Source organism: Akebia trifoliata, chromosome 10, assembly GCF_017979445.1.
Source record: "Akebia trifoliata isolate Shusen 1 chromosome 10, ASM1797944v1, whole genome shotgun sequence".
In the NCBI taxonomy this organism is placed as follows: domain Eukaryota; kingdom Viridiplantae; phylum Streptophyta; class Magnoliopsida; order Ranunculales; family Lardizabalaceae; genus Akebia; species Akebia trifoliata.
The window spans coordinates 24,434,189-24,458,289 of record NC_141384.1 but is presented as its reverse complement, the minus strand read 5'-3'; the positions used below and the strand labels follow the sequence as shown (position 1 = coordinate 24,458,289).

At 37.6% G+C, this 24,101-nt stretch overlaps 1 protein-coding gene and 1 long non-coding RNA gene across 5 annotated transcripts in view; one reads left to right on the top strand and one right to left on the bottom strand.

Annotated features, from left to right (window-relative positions):
- Positions 1-23,857, top strand: part of MSH4 (MUTS-like protein 4) — a 32,274-nt gene extending 8,417 nt beyond the window's left edge. Inside the window, exons 9-26 of one of the 4 annotated variants that reach the window (XM_086457190.1) lie at positions 2,319-2,391; positions 2,497-2,642; positions 2,725-2,810; positions 10,610-10,749; positions 10,837-10,976; positions 11,063-11,113; positions 11,843-11,906; positions 12,682-12,825; positions 12,911-12,978; positions 13,133-13,191; positions 13,359-13,515; positions 16,861-16,913; positions 17,006-17,104; positions 18,503-18,617; positions 18,701-18,823; positions 20,701-21,359; positions 21,559-21,809; positions 23,527-23,854. In XM_086457190.1, the coding sequence (XP_086313316.1) occupies positions 2,319-2,391; positions 2,497-2,642; positions 2,725-2,810; positions 10,610-10,749; positions 10,837-10,976; positions 11,063-11,113; positions 11,843-11,906; positions 12,682-12,825; positions 12,911-12,978; positions 13,133-13,191; positions 13,359-13,515; positions 16,861-16,913; positions 17,006-17,104; positions 18,503-18,617; positions 18,701-18,823; positions 20,701-20,865 (1,683 nt within the window). In that variant the 3' untranslated portion in view covers positions 20,866-21,359; positions 21,559-21,809; positions 23,527-23,854. Of the gene's footprint in view, positions 1-2,318; positions 2,392-2,496; positions 2,643-2,724; positions 2,811-10,609; positions 10,750-10,836; positions 10,977-11,062; positions 11,114-11,842; positions 11,907-12,681; positions 12,826-12,910; positions 12,979-13,132; positions 13,192-13,358; positions 13,516-16,860; positions 16,914-17,005; positions 17,105-18,502; positions 18,618-18,700; positions 18,824-20,700; positions 21,810-23,526 lie in introns of those variants that run through there. The other 3 variants (XM_086457189.1, XM_086457191.1, XM_086457192.1) reach the window with 3 other exon arrangements.
- Positions 145-14,360, bottom strand: LOC147393385 (uncharacterized). Its single transcript, XR_015182457.1, has 3 exons — positions 14,232-14,360; positions 1,632-1,715; positions 145-1,449 (listed from the first exon to the last, which is right to left on the bottom strand). It is a non-coding gene; the product is annotated as an uncharacterized LOC147393385 (long non-coding RNA).
- Positions 23,858-24,101: the final 244 nt, after the last annotated feature.

Genomic DNA, 24,101 nt, shown 5'->3' with positions numbered 1-24,101 from the left:
CTTTCAATGACGCACTCCAGCTCAAGGGTATCAACCTGATCCAGTATAGGGCACGAGCCTTGGGTCAATTGGAACAACTGTCTTCTCCTATTGGGATTCCAAAATTTGCCTTAAACATATCAAATAAAAAATATGGTGACTTGGCTAGGTTTAAGAATACTCCCAGTTGGCTGTGTTTTAATGAGCTTTGGCATGTCCTGGCAACTTGTCCAAATCAATAGGAAATCATTGGCGTCATCACACCTTAAAGGTGTACAACTTAATTAATAAAGAGAAACATAAGATTTTAGCTATTGCTATAAAACCTAGATTAGACGGGATGATTGAATTGTTTGGACATTGAATCAAGCTGGCAGTACACCAGGTCACATGAACCTATAAAGTGAAAAATCACCAAACAGTCGAAAACCAGCTTTAAAAATAAAAAAACTAATCTTTCCTATACAGTCACATGAATTTTCGACTAATCAAAATCCTATGATTTGAGGCCAACTTGCCCAGGTCTATGTAGTTCCATTGTGCAGTTTGATAGCAGTTATTCTAGTCAAAAACATTTAATGGAAGCAGAAAACTTCGAACTTTAAAGTGCACCAATTAAATAGGTTTATAATTTTACAAACGAAAGGCTGAAAAAAGAGAGGGAAATATAAATGCATGGCATGAGAAATGGAGACACTGGGTGGATGAGTGAAGAACAAAACAAAGAAATGGAGGTGAAGAAGAAGACAAAGATGATGTGGTGATCTCATCTTACTTGCTGGGAGAGGTGGCTTCCTGACCACCTTTTCCGGTAGATATCGAAGAGAAAAACATCACCACTATGGCCATGATCTATGATGCCGAAGCAATTGCATGAGGTAGTAACCTCATCTTACTTGCTGGGAGAGAAGTGGCTTCCTGACCCCCTTTTCCAGTAGATACCAAAGAGAAAAACATCACCACTATGGCCATGATCTATGATGCCAAAGCAATTGCATGAGTTAGTGATCTCATCTTACTTGCTGGGAGAGAGGTGGCTTCCTGACCACCTTTTCCAGTAGATACCAAAGAGAAAAACATCACCAATATGGCCATGATCTATGATGCCGAAGCAATTGCATGAAGTGGCAATGATCAATTCAACAGCTTCACCAACTTCAAGAACAAATGGGTGAAGGTCCATTGAGATGGTTTGGTCACATCACATTCAACAAAGGCCGATTACAGCCCCAATTAAAAGGGCCATGCAAATTGGAAAGAGAGGGGGGGGGGGGGGAGTTTGTGAGTGGATATGAATGCACTTGGATTAACAAAAGACATGGCTTTAGATTGAATTAATAGAGGGGCATGGTTCCTTGAGCATAGCCGAAATTTTCGGGATAAGGCTTTTATAATAATGGTGGTGTTGATCGGTGTGGCTGGAGATGTATGAAGGTCCAGACCATAGTTTGTAAATTACGTGATTAATACCTGAACAAAACAAATAGTAGGAAAAAAACCAGTCGTCCAAATCAATGATTCAGATCTATTCACGTACAGTTGAAAGAAATCGAATATATTGCGAATTATTCTGATATATTTGTTATCTATGAGAAACTTGAATTTATCACCACAGTTCGTTAATTTATTTAAATTAAAAAAATCCTTTATACCATTCATTTTCTTCCATGTCTTTCTTCCTCTTCCTCTTCCTCTGCTATCACCTCTCTTTCTTTCTCTATTGTTTGCTTGTTGTTCTGCATACGAAGAAAATTGTCAAATATAAGCAAATTGCTTCATAGAATTAAAAGTAATTTGTTTATAAACTAGATCAAGTTAGTTTATTTTGCTGCAAATGTAATAAGTAGTCTGAAGGATGAATACCTGTATTGGATAGAATGAAAGGAACTTTCAAAGTTTCGAGTATTCATTTAATTTAGCAATACCTACACATATGTCTTCACCTTTTTTATTTATTTATATATATTTAAATAATAATAATTCTAATCAATAGAATGCAATAGTGTTTACCTTATAGAAAACTTGAATGCAAGTTTGGGTTATGGTCTAACTTGAAGGTGCAGGGTGCATCAATCCATGGTTTGAAATTTCGTGCCATTTCAGAATGTTTAGGCAGAGCACTCTGGTTCAGCCAAAACCAGAACAAAACATTGATCCTGAAACATTCAATGTTTCAGGATTGTTTTGGTCGAGGCCATTTCAGCTTTTCTCCTGATTGAAACATTGCCTTGAAATAAGATTTTAAACCTTGCATCAATCTTGTCTAAAAATAGGTGATGCTATTTCAATACAGATGTAATTCTGATATTAGAAAGCATGCCTTCAATATTCTGTTTCAGGATGAGTTGGTGAGCAATGAGGAGCTATTCTTTGGACTCATACAGGTTCTTCGTAAGTTTCCAAAAGAAATTGGTAAGCAGATTTTAATGGCAAATTGTTTTAATGTTGAAGTGTCCTAAAAATTCTTCTTTTCTTATATTATTTAGAAAAGTAATATCTTTTATGCTCCCAATCCAGATAGGGTACTTTGTCACTTTTGCTTCAAGCCAAAAAAGGTTACAAACGAAGTCCTGAAAGTTGACAATGCTAAAAAGAGTCAAGTGTTGATATCAAGCATTATCCTTCTTAAAACTGCTTTGGAGGCCTTGCCTTTACTATCAAAGGTAGATGGTATGATTTGTTTCACATTAGTTTAATTTTCTTGAGACCCTAATATTTTGATAAGGAAATTTTGTACTATTTCAGGTGCTCAAGGATGCTAAAAGTTTTCTTCTCAAAAACATTTACAATTCCATCTGTGAAAATGGAAAATATACTTCCATAAGAAAAAGGTATAAGTTCACTTCAGTTTCTGCATATATGGTTTTATGTATGTATATATTATATACATATACATGTGTGTGAAAATATATTTTTTTTTGATCGGTAAAGATAATTTTATTAGAAAAGCCAAGAAAAAGGGGGGTCGAGGAGACCAACCCAAAACATAGAAAAAGAAAAAACAAAAAAGATACAATTAGTCCCCGGACAAAGAACACACCCTCTCCCACCTTACCACAAAGTCTTCAAAGAAAACCCCTTTAAACTCCTTATACAATTTGCTCCAAGAAAACATGAGTTCCAAAATAGAGATAATAAGACCATCCAAAGTAACCTCTCTCCCCTCGAAGATGCATCGATTACGCCCCTTCCAAATGCCCCAACAAATTGCAAATGGGGCCAAAAACCAGAGAATCCGCTTCGAGGATAAGAAAGCCCCTCCCCATGTCACCCAAGATTCCAAAACCGACTTAAGTGATCTGGGGAGACATCCTATTAAACCAAACAAAGTTAAAAAATGCGACCAAATGTGATGCGCCACCCGGCAATGCATGAGAAGGTGGTCCACCGTTTCCGCCTGAGACTTACACATACAACACTGATTTGGCGCAATAAATCCTCTTTTTATTAACTGATCCATTGTTGCAAGTCTCCCTAGAGTCGCCAGCCAAAGAAACGTCGATATCTTCGGAGGAATCTTACCACCCCAGACAAGAGTGTGAGGAAAAGACATCCCAAAGCTATGCGTTATGCTCTTGTAAAAAGACTTCACTGTAAAGTTGCCATCTACAGACGCCCCCCACACTCTCTGATCTTCCAGTAAGCACTCCCAATTTCTACTCTCTACCAAGGATACTAACCTCCCTACACTATCCACCTCCCAATCATTAAACGGTCTTCTAAAGCCAAAGTCCCAATTAGTTATCCCGTTGTCATTGATTTTGAAACTGGAGATAAACTGGTTATTCTTCATCGACAACGCAAATAACTCTGGAAATTGATCTTTAATGATTCCATCCCCACACCACCAATCCTCCCAAAATCTTACCTTATCCCCCCTCCCCACCTTACATTTCACTCTTTTCTTGAAAATCGGCATTATTTTGGAAATGCCTCTCCACACCCCGCAACCCAGGGCCCCTTTAACCGGACCACTCTCCCACCCATTCTCATTCGCCCCATATTTATCCACAATTACTTTTCTCCACAGACTCTCCCTTTCTACACCAAACCTCCAAAGCCATTTCCCTAGCAAAGCCGAATTCATGGAGCCAAACTTCCGGAAACCCAACCCTCCATTCTTCTTAGTCAAACATAACTTCCTCCAACTCACCCAGTGGTATTTTCTAGCCCCATCTTTTCCATGCCACAAGAAGTTCTGGCAAATTTTCTCTAATTGAATTTCCACACTCCTCGGCAAGGAAAATAGAGAGAAAGTATAAATGGGGATACTAGCCAAAACACTCCTAATAAGAGTAATCTTCCCTCCTTTTGATAGAAGCTTAGACTTCCAGGTGCTTAATTTCTTCCTCATCCTATCAACAACCGGCTCCCAAATTTCCTTACTAGAATAACCCATTCCTAATGGAAGTCCCAAATATGTGGATGGAAGTGTCCCCATTTGAACCCCCAACAAAGCTGCCGCTGCCTCCACCCCTTCACTTTCTCCCACTGCAAACAATTTACTCTTTCTCAGATTGACCGGAATGCCCGATATCACCTCAAAACACCCTATTAAACCGCTCAAGAAGCTCACCTGTCTCGGCGAGTAATCCAAAAAGATTAAAGTATCGTCCGCAAACTGAAGGTGAGAAATGACATGCCCCCCTGTCTTAGTGGAAAAACCAGTCATCTCCCCTTCCATCACCGCTTTTGACATCATTCTACCCAAGGCCTCCATCACTATCACAAACAGAAAAGGGGATAACGGATCCCCTTGACGAAGACCCCTTGAACTTCTGAAATACCCCGTTGGAGATCCGTTAACCAGAACCGAAAAGGTAGAAGTGGATATACATTTCATGACCCATCGAACCCACATCTCCCCAAAACCCATTCTCCTCAGCAAATACTTCACCAAGTTCCAGTTAACATGATCATAAGCTTTCTCTAGATCTACCTTGCAAACCAAACCTGGAATTTTGGCTTTTCTTCTCGAATCAATGCATTCATTGGCTATCAATACCCCATCCAGGATCTGCCTCCCTGCAACAAACGCCCCTTGCGCCGGACCAATTATGCTACTTAGCACTGTTTTCAGCCTAGATGCCAAAACTTTCGAAATGATCTTATACACCGAGCTAACCAGGCTAATAGGTCTAAGGTCTGTGATGTCTTCTGTACCAGATATCTTGGGAATGAGAGCAATGAAAGTGCTATTCGAGCCCAAATCCAGAAATCCATCCCTATAAAACTCTTCTATGGTTGCCATCACATCCTCTTTAACTATCTCCCAACAGGCTTTGAAGAAGCCTAAGGAAAAACCATCCGGCCCCGGAGCTTTATCACTTCCCAGACCACTAACCACTTCCCACACTTCAACTGTATCAAACGGTCTTTCAAGCCACCTTTTCTGATCCAAGGAGATGCTATCAAAGGATAGGGAATCTAATGACGGTCTAGTCACATGTTCCTCTGTGTAAAGATTCTTATAGAACTGAGTCACCCCCTCACAAACCTCTTCCTCGCCCACCTTCCACACACCATTAACTTTGAGCTTCGAAATAAAATTTACCCGACTGTTGAAATTCGCCATCCGATGGAAATAGGAAGTGTTCTTATCCCCCTCCTTCAACCAACGAACTCTCGATTTTTGTTTCCAACAAATTTCCTCCATTGAGGCTAGCCTCTGAAATTCAACCTTAAGATCCACTCGACGCAGTCCTTCTCCAGGACCTAGACACCCTCTTTCCTCTTTTTCCTCAAGATTTTTAAGCTCTACCAGCACAGCCTCTTTCCTTGTATTTACACAACCGAAAGTCTCCTTATTCCAAATTTTTAGCTTTTCCTTAATAGCCTTCAACTTTAATCTCAACACTCTCCCTGCCCTGCCTTCAAACACTAGCTCATTCCACCACCTCTGAATCAACTCCCCAAATTCAGGCTGCTCAAGCCACATATTCTCAAATCTGAAAGGCGTAGGACGATTCCGCGACACCCCTGCCACTAACGAAATAGGACTGTGATCAGACACAGGATTTGGCCATTTCTCCTGAATCAAACTCCCGTAATGCTCTTCCCAATCCAAGGATACCAGAAAGCGATCCAATCTTATAAGGATTGGAGTTTCTTGATTATTAGACCACGTAAATCTTCCCCCACAAAGCGGAAGATCAATGAGCTCGTTATGATCCACAAAATCCGAGAAACGACGCATCTTTCTCGTGCTTCTCGAAACCACATTTTTTTCAAACGGAAATCTAGTGACGTTAAAATCTCCCCCCACCACCCACGGTCTATCCCAGTGACCTCTAACGTCTTCCAGCTCCTCCCAAAATTGCCTCCGCTCACACCCTAAAGTGGGACCATACACCCCGGTCAAAATCCAAGTAAAATCTTCCCCAATCATCCTACATAACACTGACACAGTAAAAGCCCCTATAAGAGTATCCTCCACCACCACTCTCTTTTTATTCCACATTAGAATGATACCACCCGAAGCTCCCCAAGATGGTAGTTCGCACCACCCAACAAACCGAATGCCCCATATCTCCTTAATTATCCCCCCGTCTACCAAACTTAACTTTGATTCTTGCAAGACCACCACGTCTGGCTTCTGCTGATGAAGAAAAGCCTTAATAGCCGCTCTTTTTGAAGCCGCATTCAAGCCCCTTACATTCCAAGAGAAAATCCTAATCGACATTAAGACCTATCGAGCGCCTTCCGGCTCTCTTCCCACTTGTGACTATTAACGGAAATTCCTCGACAGATTTTTTAAGCTCCATGATTTCCTTTTTCAATCTCTTGTTTCTCTCCTTGCCCAGTTTTACATCACCCGACAAAAGCCTTGTGATCCTTAACCTTGCAAATTCGTGCTGAAATCTCTCCTTTGGCGTCATCACCATTGCCCCACTAAAGGAAGGACCACCCCCTGATAATGGCCACTGACCCACCACCTTATGCATACAAACTACCACTCCCTCGCTCGTCTTCAAAGCCACATTAACCAATAGCTGCGCCACATTGCCTTCATTTCTAATCGACATTCCCAACTTCAACCCTGTTTCCAACATATTGGCCAAAACCTGTTCTGTGATGTCCATCAATTTGCCCTGATAATCCGTGGCCCCCCTTTCCATCCTCACCGATGGTACTGTCGCCATAGAATCTTCAATTTGCCTCTCTTGTTGCTGCAGTATCTTCGACCCATTCTTCACCATTCCGACTCTACGCCACCCTCTCTCCTCCACTCTAGCCCCTTTACTTGCTTAGCAACTTGCTGACTGCCCATGACTATGTTCCTCTGTCTCCTCTGCCTTCTATCCAACCAACCTCTGCTTTTACTGTCTCCCTTACTCACTGCTGAACTACGATCCCATGGACTCCTTGGCCCACTCAAGTACACCCTCAAAACAACTTTACATAGATCTACCTCCCCAGATCTTCCTCCCTTGCTGTTTACTAACAACCCAACCTTCCATCCTCCGATATCACTCCATTCCCCCAGAATTTTGAACCCCGATGTATTCGGCAAGCCAAGCATACAACACTGAATTCCAAGCTCCCTATCTTTCATGCTCTCCATTTCACCCCCCACGTGGGTTGTTTGAGCCACCATCACCTGCCGTGACTCACTCACATCTACCATACCCATCTCCAGCTCACCCGGCAGAGATCCCTCGAACACTATTTCCTTCTCTTTATCTATGCTCTGCGCAAGAGTAACTGATATTGCTGTCTCCTCCACTACGGCACCCTCCACGACCTCAGATTCCTCCACTTTCCTCCCTATTCTGTCGAACTCCTCGGCTTTGTCCATTTCCCCTGTCGATCTGATTCTGTTCTTCCTTATAACCTTCTTATACCGCTGGACTATTTCGCAGGCTTTAGTGCGCTTAAGCCCTTTCACCTTAACGGGCCCAGCCAGACCAAAACCTTCTTTTCTCAGGCCCACCTCAGACCCACCCACCTTACGTAGGCCCTTACCATTTGACATTAACTTTTCAGCCCCATCCATTATGTTTTCCTGGCCCAATAAAGATTCCTCATTTAACTCGTTTCCTGGCCCAACATCTCCGAAATATGGGCTTCCCCAGCCAGCCCACCTAGACATTTTTGTTCCACTGGTTCCTCCACTAATGTTGTAGGCCCAAGCCCACCTATATCTGTTTTTAAAGCACTCCACCACCCCATTCTTTCTCAGCCAGCGCATGTATTCTACGTTTCTAGCTGCTGTAGCTAGTAATCCTATCGTACGGGCCTGCTTCTGATTCCAGCGGCGTGGCTTCGAAACATAATTACCACTGCCACGTGTACCACTCCAACGTCGAGTTTTGAAAAGCTTCGACTGCTCAGCCTTCCCACATACGCAATCTCCAGGCAGACTTGATAATCCCCGACCAGCCACACTAATGCCAGGTATTACCGGCTGATCTTCCATCTCCTCCGTCTGCAGCCCAACCTCCACCACCTGTAGTCCAGTTTCAGCCTTGGTATTGAACCTTTTTTCCACCAATTTACCCGAAACTTCCACGCACTCTCGCTCCCCTTCCCCGTCCATACTTATCACTTCAATCCCTAATCTAAATCTAAAACCATCCACCCATAGCAGAAGACCCCTCGGCATTTTCCATGGAGAATAATTCACCTTCAGTTTTGCACTATCCAACTTCGCACGACGAGCCGTGGACTCGTCCACCTCTAGAAGGCCTCCCAACTGAGCTCCTATCCTTCTGAATGCGAAACTTCCCCACAGATGGAAAGGCAAACCGCTGATGCGAACCCATGCTCCTTCTTCCTTCCAAGCTGGTTTAAGACTGTTACAATCCGCAAACCAAGGTCGCAGCTGAAAACTCGACGATCCCACTGATATCTGCCTTCTATCTTTCAGTCTTAAAAATTCCAATCTATCGCCCAACACTAAAACTTTAGTAGATGGTTCCCAATCTAATAATTTAATCGGTAACAAACGGCTTAACCCCTGTTTAATTTCTATTAGGAAAGCTTCCCAATCTGCCTCCGACGTATTCGTCCTGCAAATATAAGCCCACCTCCATTTTCCAAATCCCCTCCCCCTGTTTATACCTGTATTTCCCCCAGAACCAGAGCCTTCCTCCAACTTTGGTTTCGTACCAAACTCTGTCGTAGCTTGAGTTCTGCGAACTGCCTCCACCCACGACTTAACTGGCCCCTCCTCCACCATTGGTGCCTTCATTTTCTCATCTGGACTTAGCAACACTCTCAAGGCAAGACTAACTTCTCCCCATCCGCTGCCTCCAGCACCTTCCGGGAACATAACCCCCCGCGAACGAAAACTCTCCGAGAATCGCTGCAGTTTTAGGAACTTACCGAACTTATTTTGCCCACCTCGTAGCAAAAAAATTCTCCCATCCTTGGAAAATTTTTCTAAGAAAGTGTTCGGAGTGGTTCTCGCTCGATCTAGTCCTTTAGACACCCAGGCTGCCTCTTCTTCCTTCAACTGTAATGACGATTCAAACTTCCTACCCATCTCCTTCACTTCTACCCCTCTTCCATTTCGAATCCAGATTTCCTTAATCTCAAACCTCTTTCTCTCCACCGAAATTAATCTTCTCCGCTCCATCCTAGATACTAAAATCAATTTTCTCCGAGGTTTAAATATATTATCATGTGGAAATAGAAGATATAGAAAGCTGAATCTGGAATAATTTTCTTTTGGAGAACATCGTCCACATCTCAAAGAAATGAACATTATATGATGACAAATGTTGGAGGTTTAATAATATAAAAATCCTATTAATTTGGGGTACTTGTTAAAAAATCGGGTGTGGAGTGCAAATTCTAGAAGACCTACCAAGAACAACCAGAATGACAGAAAGAAGAAAAGGAAACAACCAGAGACCCTGTCCATCCTTACAACGGGAGAGAGAAAATTCATCATTGAAAATAAGAGGAAGAACATTTTGATAACAATGAGCCAGTGCCCTAAACATCCATATGTACAGAACTCAGGAGATTCAGGAGCATATATATGTTATATGTAAGGTATAAATGTCCTTCCAACTTGTAATCCATAAAAGTAGATATATCCTTTAAAGTGCTAATCCTAAGATATCAGCTAAGACAAAATATTTAGTAAGTTGAACCAGAAACACAACCTAAGCGGTGATCCCACATCCAATGGAACTATCATTACACGCTGAAGTAAAACAAATAAGATGTAAACTACTAACCCTATGACCTATCCCCATTTCTGTTATATGTTGTTGCAAAAATAAGCATACAAAAATAATTTGGATGATAAATAGTAGGTTCATTAAGGTTTTATTAAGGCTTTTAGGGGTTTGTTCTTTGATGATTTTTTATTTAGGTGGGATTCTGTTTGTTCTAAGTGTTGTCGGTTTCAGTTGTATCTTTCTGAGGACTTCTTATCCTCCTTTTAATAAAACTTTCACTTAAAAATAATAATAATAATAAAATAGTAGGTTCATGGATAACTTTGGTAGACTATAAATGCTAAACAGAGATAATCTATCTGAGGGTCCGAGGAATAATAATTAATTGATATAATACACCATGCATAGCTGAAGGTGAATGTTCAATTAGACCTGAATAACTTGGCGGAGTTTGAAGTACTTGATTTATTTCTTGAAAAAGCTACGCTTTTCTTTAGAATTGGAGATGTAATTGATGAAGATGTACTACATGCGCGGGTTCCTTTTATTGCTCGCACTCAGCAATGTTTTGCTGTCAAGGCTGGAATAGATGGACTTCTGGATGTTGCACGGAGATCCTTCTGTGATACTAGTGAAGGTGTTACATACCTACTAGTCACCTAGCTCTATTTATTTTGGATATATGATTATGTTTATGGAATGCTAACCGTCATTTGGTTGACAGCTATACATAACCTTGCAAACAAATACCGTGAAGAATTCCAGCTTCCAAATTTGAAAATTCCATTCAACACTAGGCAAGGATTTTACTTTAGCATTCCACACAAAGACATCACTGGAAAGCTTCCTAGCAAATTCATTCAGGTTTTGAAAGATTTCTGTTCTATTACTATCTACATACACATCCTCTGGTATTTCTGGCTAACATTTGCTTGCAAGATGAAATTTAGGTCGTGAAACATGGGAACAACATACATTGCTCAACTCTTGAACTTGCTTCTGTGAGTATTGTGATCTTTTAATTTTTTTTTTGTTTTAATTTCATGTTACTGTTGGATTTTATGGCTCTCTTTGAGCAATTTTCTTAGCTTTCAAGATATGAGGTCCTAGTATCCATGCCTACTAAATTGTTGTAGTTTGAGTACTTCTCCAGCTCAAATTGAAATTTATTTGTATTCCACATGCCAATTTTCTATTACCAGTTACTTTGCTGCTTACTTTCCACTTCTCTAGTTAAAATATTAGAATTGCTTAACCATGCTCATTTTTCTCACATTATGAACAACTCGATTATCTGAGATGCATCTCAGATGATTGGAAGCATTTATTGGTCTTCAGATTATTCTGAAGCATATGTGCATGCTACTATTTGTTATTCTGTCCACTTCATATAATATTGTTATCAAATTTATGAACAGATATGTATAACTTGTATGCCATACCAAATCTTACAACAAAAAACTTGGTAATATTAAAATTTTATTGTATTTTGTCATGGCATAAAAACTAAAATTTGTACATGGTACAGAACATAATGATGGGACATTCATCTCCGTATCTTTGTCCTGAGGGAAATCAAGAGTTATACTCTCGTTTCTTAGATACATAGTTTCTAGCTTTCTATTTTTGTAAGTTTAGATTTGTACTTGATTACCTGTATCATAAAATCTGTTACTTCTATGCATTTGATCTAGGGATTTCTTTTTGATCCATTGCTTAAAATTTTACAGTTGAATGTTAGGAATAAGTCTGCAGCTTCAGAATGTTATATACGAACGGAACTTTGCTTGGAAGGTTGTGCTTAACTCATAAGGCATCTTCATCTTTTATTGCTTCATACATGCATTGTTGCTTATTTTTAAATAATAGTGCATTATAATATTTTGATCTTGACTAACAACAACAAACTCACCATTTAGAAAGTGGTAATTGCGGGGTGGAAACCTAATGACTCCAATATATAAATAGAAGGATTTTGAAAGCATGGTTGAGCTAGTGATCCTAAAATTTAACTTCGCCTAATCTTTGGACTTGTGTCGGTATATCTTTCTTATATTTCTCAAGAGATCCTTCATCCCCATTGCTTCAATGCTGAGCCTCGCAAATTTTGATAATGACATTTCACACACTCTATTAACCTTCTGACGTTAACTAGGCATATCTCAGCTCCTGTCAGCATACTAGAATCATATTGTTTCAGTTTCACAAGGACTACTTAATATTTGTATTGTTCATTATTTGAGTGGTATTTTAGAAGTTTGTGTTTAGTTATTCTCATATAAATGTAAATACAGCTTTCTGCCTTTTGCAGTAATTCTATTATTTCTGTTGATATTACTGAACTTATGTTTTTCTTGTTCTTTTATTGGCTTCTATGCCTTGTTTTAGAATGAAGGAATTGGCCAGACATATTGGAAATTGCGTGGGTCCTAAATATAGGAATCCTGCTCAGTCCAATTTTTAATCAATGGTTTCCAATAGAATGTACTATATGTAATGTTGAGAGATCTAGTTGAGTGATCAATTTCCAACATACCTTTTGTTTCCACTTCTTGTTTATGTTTTTCAGCTCTAATCGATGCCATACGGGAGGATGTCTCTGTGCTTACGCTGCTTGCAGAGGTTTTATGTCTCTTAGACATGATTGTAAATTCATTTGCTCATACAATATCTACTAGGCCTGTTGATCGATACACTAGACCAGAATTCACAGGTAAATGTTTGGTGTCTAGCATGTTTGTTCAGAATTTTGGAAGTGCAGAGAAAATGTTTGATTTTATTATGATGTTTCTGGATAGATAATGGCCCCTTAGCAATTGATGGTGGAAGGCACCCTATCCTAGAAAGCTTGCACAATGACTTCATTGTATGTTCTATTTTTTGGATTCATTAGTTTAGCTTCACTGGTTGAGGGTTATCTTTTCTTTCTTTCTTTCTTGTAGATAGACATTTACAACATTATTTACCCTTTTTATTGGTCACAACATTGCAAGTTATATGGATTAACTTTTATCCTGCAGCCTAACAATATTTTTCTTTCCGAAGCATCTAACATGGCGATTGTTATGGGTCCAAACATGTACGTATTCCTCATGTAAATTTTTTTTTTTTTTAAATCTATCTAAAACAAGAAATTCTTGCTAAAGATGGGTTGGCTCTTTTAATTACTCCTATTAATATATAAAGTTGGTAACTTTAAGCACTAATTGTGCTTGTTGACATTCATTTGCACTTTCTTGTGATCAGGAGTGGAAAAAGTACTTATCTTCAACAAGTATGTCTTGTAGTCATTCTTGCTCAGATTGGTTGCTATGTTCCTGCCCGCTTCTCATCTATTAGGGTTGTCGATCGCATATTTACACGGATGGGAACAGGGGACAATCTCGAATCCAATTCTAGTACGGTGTGGTTTCCAAACTTGAGATTTTCTCCTTTTTGTTTAGTAAATCACCTTAATTATCCCTTGACAATAACAAAAAACTAAGATTTCTTTCGAATTTTTCATGCTTGTTGTATAATTTGATAATGCATGGGATACGAGTGTAACAGCCTTAGTTGCTCAAGGTGGGAATGAGATTAGTAGTGGATTTAGGAGCAAGGGCAGGGAAGCAATGACTCAAAATGTTGGGTAATTTGGAGGGTAGCTAGAAACTTTCTAATATAGTATTAAACAATAACATATGTGTTGTTACTTAGTATATCATTGATAAGTGGCTTTTTTTGGTCATTATGTTATACAAATTTACAATTGTTAAGTAGATTGAAAATACTAAAATGAGTCATCAATGAAAGGTGGTTCTTCAGGGTAAGTAGAACTTGTATTTATTGATAAGATTAAGGAATAGGGCTGGGGTCAGCATAAACCCTCTCATGATTGGCTGAAGGCTGCTACACACATGGTTTAAAATTTCGTCTCGTTTCATATGAAACGTTTCGGAATTTCAACTTGCCAAGACAAAACATGCAATATTCTATTGATCCTTCAATGTTTCGATTTGTTTCGTTTGTATTGAAATGTTTCGTCCGAAACAAACCTAAAAAACCCAAATGAAAAGAAAAAAATAAAAAAATAAAAAAATTGAGAGTGAGAGATCCAAAGAGAGACATATAGAGAGAAACCTAGATCGCCGGAGTTGTGCCGTCGGAGTTCAGGTAAGCTCTTTCCCTCCTCCTCCTCCTCCTCCTTTTTCTGGTTTTCTCTTCTCTGGTTTGATGTTTGAGAAATGAGACTTGAGAGTGAAACCCGTGTTCTCAAGGTTATAAGTTTCCTTGACCTCGGTCTTCTCTTGAAGACTGACTCATTTATACAACTCCCCTTCACATTTTGTAAATTTTAAGATATCCATGTTTTTTTTAAATGAATGGCATGCCCCTTGACTTAGGTATGTTCTGAAAGATCTCTATAAATGCTTAAATGTATGTCTCGGAATGTTTCGTATGTTTTGGAATATTTTGGAAATGTTTCGATTAAAAAAAAAAATCGAGACAACGGAATGAAATGAGATTTTAAACCTTGGTCACACAGTCCTTCTCTAGCCTTTGACACACTTAGGAAGCCAACTTCTGCCCCAAACCTGAGCCTCAATGATTAAGGAGAAACCCAATTCGCTTCTGACCCAAGCCTAATTATTTAATAGAAGTACATATGTAACACCTTCTTCAAGGAAAACAAGTTTGTTTTAGTATTAACATAATGAACTAGAGCAGGCTCAAACTTGTCTCGTGGGTTTAAAGCCCAAGTTCAGCTAAAGGAAGGCCGGACCTGGAAGCCTACTGCACAGCACACCTAGTGGTAGCCGTATTACAGAACCTTCATTTTATGACCCTAGGTATGAGAAGCAGGGTGAAAGGCTGAAAGTCAAAATGAGGGTTTTGGGATGGACTAAATTAAGGGAATATGTACTCAAGTTTCTGAAAATATGATTTCCAAGTTGAAATTAGTATACATGAAAAGTATGATTTGCAACTTGTAACTTGTAAGAAGCATAGGAGTTGGTGTAGAAGAAACCTTCTTTTGTTTATGGATAGTCAATGGTCAATACTACTACAGGTTTGTGGGAATGACACCGTAATAGGAGGATTCATCACCTCTGGAGCAGAAATTGTACCAAAAATAGCCTTCTTATGTTTGCAAGAGATCAATTATGTCAATTTAAGTAAATTTTAGTGGACAGCTAGCTCTAGTATCTACTACTTAGAGAGTCAAACTTTTAATCCAGAACTCCTATTTACACTTTGACTTTCTTGGGATCTAACATAAAGCAATTTTTTTAAAAACTAAAATAAAAGCATTTGCTATAAAATTAACCGAAAATTACTTAATGAACCCTGACAGAGAGATTTCTTTCTAAACACCTCCTAATTTCCACATTTACCTGATGGTATATTTTGTAAACTTTTTTCTTTCTTAATGCCCCCTCACCCCTTTCAATTGGTGAGATCGATGATCAAATTTTCAATACTGATAATTAAATCATTGAGATCAACCTTTCATCCAATTGTCACGATCAACTGTGTACAATCGTCAAGATCAATGATTGTAAATAATCGATCTCAATGTTTGAACATGAATTGTTGAAATCAACGATTCAAATTGCCGCGATCAATGATTTGAATGGTTGATCTCATTTGACGTTTTATCGGGCCGTGAAGCATTAAGAAAGAACGATTTATTAAGTGGGTTGTTAAGATACCCAAAACTCAAGAGTGCATTTAAAAAGACGTCTCTACCGTGTGGTCTATTAAGTTATTTTCCCTAAAATAAAATTAGATCTAGAAAAAGAACATGAGAATCATTTAAATCAGATTACCAGACTCCATCTAAAAAAATCCTAAATTTACCAAAATCCCTAAGACTAACTAAAACTTTTTGTTCAAACTGAAAGAAAGTGAACAAATAGAACTATTAAGTCTGCCATAGACAGCATTTTGTTCATATTTGAGCCATAACGAAATCATGTCCCAATTGTGTCATTGTGGTCACAATTGGTTTATATCCAATGTGTGTTCTTTATATATTTAGGTCAGGATTCGTAGATATCTGAAAATTTGATGTCCAAAATCACAGATGCTCATAAAGCCCATATAAAGATGAGTCAAGGCTACTTTTTGGTGATGATGCTCTCCTCTCCATGGAGATTATGCTTGCCAAAGATGAGCCCATTTTGATATTTTTAGTCTTATAGAAGTTGTTTGCAAGTTGAACAATTACGGAGCATCCATTTTCACTATTAACTTGAACATTTGTTAAAAAAATGGATGATTTTTTTTTCTCTTTTCTTTCGAAGGATGATCTCAATGGTAAGGATATCGAATATCAAAGCTGTCAACTGTGAATGCCATCTTTGCTGGAAATCATAATTTGAATGATTCTCCTTATGATTTCCAGCAATAATGTGAACCACCGCATTAATAAAATAGTTATGAGATTATCTCCACGCAAGGCCTTTAGTTTTTTTCTCATTGCCCATCAATAAAATAGTTTTTTCTCTATTAAGGGTAAAAATCAGTATCAATGGTTGGTAAGCAAATGTATGTCCCACCATGAACATACTATCTGGTTAGTGATATTATTAGTTACTTCTCTTCATGGCGACAGTTTGCTAGCAGCTCCAGTGTAATGCCTTACTGCTTTCTTCATTTTCTATCAGATACAACATGTCGGTCAATTCAGATATTAAAAACTTTCCATAAGGAAACATTGTATAACAAAGCTTCTATTTGATACTAAGTTTTTTTGGGTTCTCAGTTTATGACAGAGATGAAAGAGACAGCTTTTATCATGCAGAACGTCTCCTCAAGGTATACAAACCACATTTATGCTTTGCATTGCTTGGATATTGGAATATTTTTGGTAGTTTTTGTTTTCTATTAATGCTTGATATTGGATATAGGAGTTTGATTGTTATGGATGAACTTGGGAGAGCTACTTCTTCCTCTGATGGATTTGTAATTGCATGGAGCTGTTGTGAGCACCTATTATCACTCAACGCGTAATTTCTTACACCACTAATGTTTTTCCATATATCCAATAATAAGCTATAAATGGATGTTCAAGTTTTGAATTAGTAATATAATTAAGTTATGGTAATAATTTATGATTGTACCATGCAGTTATGATTTATGATTGAATTAGTAATCTCTTTTTCTTTTCTTTTTTTTAATTGAAGTTTGATGTTTTCCAGAGTGTTAAGATTTCAGAACATCAGATTTACAACTTGTCACTTGTTATGTATGTTTTTTGGTGTATATGTTTGCAAGATACTTTTGATAAAGAAGTCGATCGTTTGTTGGTGAGTCTAAAGCTGGAGAGGCTGTGAAGAAACTGCTTGTTCTTGAAAATCTAACTAGAGGATTAGGAAGACTGCTAAAATTTTGCCATCTATTTTGAACTGGTATCTGGTATTCCTCTCTATTGTCATTGATGGAAGAAAATGAAAATCTCATTCTTCTCCATTTTCTAGAGTTGCTAGAAATATCACATTTTGACCACAATATGTGATTTGTTGGGGATTCTAAGTTTAAGAGTTGATATGTCTTCATATGTCAAATATTTACAGACAAAATTACATTTTTTGACATTACAACATTAAATTGAAATTCATCTTCCCCGCTAGTCGCAAGTTGAAATATAAAAGTGATTTTGCATTTACGAATTTTTTTTGTAAGTGATCTTTTGTATCTTTTAATTTGGAAATGGAAAGGAAATGTTTGAAGAATCTGATGAAATTAGATACAATACTTCTAAAATTGGTTCATTCATTGAAACATGAACTATGAATCTATCAAGGGATATACTAAATCAGCAGATATAAGGCATGCCAGATTAAATCATGTAAAGTTTAATGTATAAAGATTTGACCAATTAGACAAACTTAATGACAACTGTATAATTATATTAGTCATATTAGGAGCTAACTAGTTTTAACAAGCGTGTATATTCAGTCATCTGATCTTCATTTAGAACTAAAAATATGTAGAACGACAGACATCTAGTATTCATTGTTGTTTCTGTACCGTTTTGAAGCACATGCCATAAAGGATATGATCCAGGTGTGACAGTGCTGCAGTGATGGATTTATCTTTCGTTTTTCAATTTTTTTTCTGACATTTTTACCAGAACAAAGGCACTAGCTTTTAACTATAAATATGTAGGAATCGAGAACCAATTTGAAGTGACATTTTGTTCTGTAAGACTTTCTATAAGAAATCATATTACACACTAGTCGATAGTGTACACTATTAATAGACGTCAATACTCTGGTTTCCTGTAGTTCCCATATTCATTTTTAATAGCATTTCCGATTGTCCTTTTGTTGAAACTGGACTGACCAACTCGATTGACTAAACTTTATTTGCAGATACTAATAATCTTATTCCCTGGTCTTCAGGTACACTATATTCGCAACTCATATGGAAAACCTATCCGAATTAGCAACCATTTATCCGAACGTGAAGATTCTACATTTTCATGTTGATGTTAAAAACAACCGCTTAGATTTCAAGGTGGTCTTTCTTCATTTTGTTTCGATTAGAAAAGTTCTCATTGTTTGTCGTCTACTACTTAAAGTACAATTCTTTTTCACTAGTTTCAACTCAAGGATGGGCCAAGGAACATGCCACACTATGGCCTCCTATTGGCTGGAGTTGCAGGATTACCAAGCTCAGTTATTGAAACAGCAAGAAGCATCACGTCAAGGATCACAGAAAAGGTAACCTATATTGTGAAACAATCTATCATATTATAATGGTTGACCAATATCGTAAAAAAAATGGTTGAACAAGGGTTAGCTAGGGTGCCCTCTTTGGAACTACGAGCCTCAACAAACCCAATCTTGGTGAGTAGTAGGCAAGGGTTCCTGCATGAGGGGATTGTGTATAAAGAGTTTAGTCTGAGAAAATGAGATTTATTTGGTCACTTGAAACTTAGGGACCTCAAAAAATAAGTAGGAGTTTGTTGATACATTAAAAGGACCAGGAATCAATATAGCATGCCTAATAGATTAAATATGTAGGAGAAAGGGCTTGGTAACTAGATGAGGGGGACTACAAGCTATTATATAAAGGAGATAATAATACTAGAAATGGGTTAGTTACAGTGGTGCAAGAAGATGTGGTAGATAATTTTGTTGTGTGTCAGGGGTGCTACTTGATTGACTTATGTCAATTAAACTAGTGTTGGGAGAAGAGAGAGTTGACATCATCAGAGCTTATGCACCCCAAGTCGGATTAGATGGGAGTGTTAAGAGAAATTTTGGGACGAATATGGATGACCTACTACATGCAATTCTTGATGAGAAAATGATATAATAGGAGGAGCATATGATCTGATATTAGCAAATACATATTCTTAAAAGGGACCATTTAGACCTTTTTCTGCCAAGTAGGATAAGTGTTCAATATGCAATTATTGCAAGGATATCCTGAGTGAGAGTAACTATGTAGCATAGTTATTAGTCAGGGATGTTTGCTTTGGAAGATGGAAGAGAGACCAAAAGTAAATGGGCCCAAGAATTATGTTGTGGAACCTTGAAGGAGTATGTCTTTGGAAAAGATAAATTGATGAAAGAAAATGGAGCTTCAACATAGAAACTATATTGATGGCTACTTCCATTATTTAGGTTTAATTATATATAATGATGGAGAAATTTGTGAGGATGTGCCTTTAAAATTAGTGTTGGGTGGAGAAAGTAGAGAGAGCAACGCTTATGGCGTGTAATGTGATGGAAGTGTACCAATATAACAAATGGAAAATTCTACGTGACAATAGTAAGCTCAGCCATGCTATATTTAGCTAATTGTTTGGCTTTCATGAAACAACATATTCATGGAATGAGCATAGTAGAGAGAAGGATTTGAGATGGATGTCATAACATTAGGTGTCGAGCATTAACCCCAGAAAACACATCAAACCAAAAGGCTATGCAACTAAAATGTAAAGTTTGAGATTGCCTTGTTAGATAATCATTACTTCCACTAAGAAAAGGAATATAGGTTGTTCTATGACCAATCAAAGACGTGGTGGCATGCAGCACATTAGTGTGCTTCCTATTAACATGGAGATGTTAGAAATCATGCACATCAAGCAATTCCCTAACCTTCTAATGACTATTGTATTTTTCAAATTTTAATTAAAAAAACTACTTTTTCTCTCCTTGTATTAAAATTAGGTTTCTTAGTGTGCATGGGTAGCTTACTCATTTTAGAATGGTATGGTTGGAGAAAAATGTAGAGAAGCCAAGAAAATATTGGGTAACTCTTTCTTAAGAATATCATCCATTTTCTCAACTCTGCAAAATGACGTAATGGCCCTTGTCTCATTAAAGCTGTCTGATCCCCATTGAATTTGCCACCTGCTTCAATTCTAACATGAGGCAAGGTTCTTGTTGTAATGCCAAAAATAATGGAACTCTTGTATTTTGTATCAAAATGTTAAGAGTACTTCAGTGGGATCCAGTGTCCACATGTTTGATAGTTCTACTACAGTTCCTTCTCTCTTTTGAAAATTTTGGGTCTCATTGTTTCATAGATTGTTTGGTAATTTGGCTGACCTTTCTATTTTCTGTACTTTGTTTCTTTAATTGTGTAGGAAGTGAAGAAGATGGAAGTAAACTGTATGCAATATCAATCAATTCAAATGGTGTACCATGTTGCTCAAAGGCTAATATGTCTGAAATATTCCAACCAAGATGAGGATTCAATCCGCCATGCATTGCAAAATATTAAGGAGAGCTACTCTGAAGGGAGGCTGTAATTGGTTCAGTGACGATGAAGTTGTCATTAAATTCATTGATTTCTATGTGCTACAGGTGGGCCAACCTGATGACATGAAGGTAAAATATCGTGATCAAATGGTTGCAAAACATAGGGATTTGAATTGACTTATAAGATACAATAATTTTGGATTATGGGTGTAGCAATCGTTTTTTTGGCCTTATCTGGGGTGGCGCTGTTGTTTTTGGCATTCTTTGCCGCATTTCATTTTTTGAAATTTAGAAGGGTGGGGTAGTTTTGAGTCGATATGAAGTTAAATACTTCATCTCCTACTCTGTTATATGCTTTGTTAATTTGTTTAGCATAGTATTCTGATCATAGAATGAAACCCTTCAGCTCAGGTGGTCTGTTTATCTAGGCTCAAGTCTGTTGATACAATAACAGCAAAGCCTTATCCCAGAGATTTAGGGTCAGCTATACGAATCTTCTTCCTTGGTTTCACTCTGTTCACTGTCACGTCTTTTGTTATTGAAAGTGAGTTCATATCTATTTTTGTGGTTTTCATTTTATGTTCTTTTTGGCCTTCCTATTGTTCCTTTAGAACGTTCAACTTGAATATTGTTTTTGTAATTAGGGCTGTAATTTGTCGGTCAAGTCCATTGATGATCCTAGGAATTTTTATTATGAGTCCTGAGGACCATCAAATAATGTAGAGTTTTGGCAAACATTGAAGGTTAGATGTTGAAGAAGAGAAAACCCCTCTACAACCACAACAACAAAAGGGTCCATTTCATCTAATTCTCACATTCAAGCTTGTTGACGTGAACTATCTCTGAGGTTGAAAAATTGAAAGTTGATTCAAGTATTGGAGGAAGCTGAACCATATGAATAGTTCTCACCTTTGGGCCCCTGCCTTTGGATGAGCCATCAACTGAACGATGGGTATGATGTGGAATTGGAAATTGGAAATTGGAGGTTAAATGGGTAAATACTTGACTGCTTGATCCGTAGCATGAACCGTTTGAGTGAATTTTTGAACGTGAGATATTGGAGGAAACTAAACCCTCTTCCTTCCACCGTGAAGGCGTAGGGAAGTTTAGTGTCCTCCAATCCTCACTTTCAATTCCTTGCGTTGAAATGCTTTGTAAACCATTAAATGGGCATGAAGTTGAACTGTTGAATGTGAGATACTGGAGGAAACTAAATCCTCTTCCACCGTGAAGGCAAAGGGAGGTTTAGTGTTCTCCAATCCTCACTTTCAATTCCTCACATTGAAATGCATGGTAGACCATTAGATGGGCAAGAATTTGAACTGTTGAACGTGAGATATTGGAGTGAATTTTTGAATATGAGATATTGGAGGAAACTAAACCCTCTTCTACCACAAAGGCGAAGGGTGGTTTAGTGTCCTCCAATCCTCACCTTCAAATCCTCACATTGAAATGCCTTTGTAAACTGTTAAATGGGCGTGAAGTTGAACTATTGAAGGTGAGATATTGGAGGATACCAAACCCTCTTCTGCCCAATAGAGCCAAAGGATTTGGTTTCATCCAATTCTAACTTTCAAACCCCACGATGAATTGTCAACATTAATTCCATGATACTTGGATGAGCTATTGAAGATGAGACATTGGAGAAAACCAAACCAAACCTTACCACACCACACCACCCAGAGAATGGAAGACTTACGGTTCATCCAATTCTCACATTCAAAACCTAATATAGCTTAGAGAATTATGTGGGGAAGAAGTCATGATTCTCTATTTATGGCACATTTTCAACCATATGCACACGCCAATGTTGTGATATTGGGACAAAAGAGTTGCCTCTTCTGCTTTCACATGGAACTGGTGAAATTCTTGAAAGCATTATGATCACCATCATTTTGCTTTATTGACCCTTTTTACCATCAAGAGAGCTATGAACCGTGAACCGATACTTTATAGGTCTTAACACGGGTGGGATTTGGGCTGGATCTGAATATATACATTTCCAGATCCGAATTTTTTATCTGGTTTCGAATCCAACTCAGATCCTATTAGCTAAAATTATATCCTAACCATTTTTCTTTCACTAAACCTGTATCCAGATCTGACCCCAATCAAATTATTTGATTTGGATTGGTCGGGTCAAATAATTTTGGACCGTTCAATTTTTTATTTTATTTTGTTATATTTCTTTTTTAATAATTTTTATACTATTCTATTTTATCATTATAGTTTGTTTATATATATATATATATAGATATATATATAAATTCATGTTATATTAAAGTAGTAGAAGAAAGATAACTTCAAAAACACAAGAATATAATTTTCAAAGCAATATATCATTCGGATCTAGATGGATATAGGACCGACCCAATTTTTATTCAGATATACTCCAAAGAATCAAATCCTTTAAATTTTGATCACATGGATTTCGAATAAAATCCAACCCATTTTATGCCCTACAACTTTATGCCACGTTTCTGAAACTCTCTAAGACCTTGATGACTCAAGCAAGTCATCCCAGCCTTTGGAGGCAATACTTGAGATCTGTGATTTGACTGGTGTGATATTATTTTGAAAATCTCATAAAGTTTTCTAAGATATTGTGTTTTTTTTTATGATATATAATATTCTCAATTTTTAATGATTCAAATTTTTGTTATTTACATAATAATAAGATTTTATAATAGAACATCTATTACTAATTGCAGGAAGGATAAAATCGAATATCTGGCTCGATGCTAAATTGGTTCAATACATATCTAAGGGAAAAGTATTGTACGTATCCCGAGATCTGCAGCAAACTACAAACCCATCCACCGTGCAGTGTGACGATTAGAAGTCAATTTTATCTGATTCGGAAAAAAATCTTAAAATGGGTAGGTTCCCATTAATTGAATGAATTACCTTATGTTGATTATGTAATTAAAAAATCTCTCAATGATTATTGAATTTACGACGAACACTATAAACAAATTTAGTGGTCATATTTTGTATTTGATATGATTGATTGAAGGATTAATGTTAGCTGGAGGAATCAATCTCACCCATTTTTTCTTCCATAATCACCTATAATAGAATAAAGATTATTATTATTGTTTAAATAAAAATTAAAAATTAAAAAATAAATCTGAACCAATTTTAATTGTTTGACTTGAAAGATTTGAAATATGCAATAGGACTGAGTGGGCCAATTTGTTCTTGAGGGTAGGGTTGGCAATGGATTGGATAATATCCACTTACCCGAGTTATTCATGTATGGGTACAATATTTTTATCCATTTAAG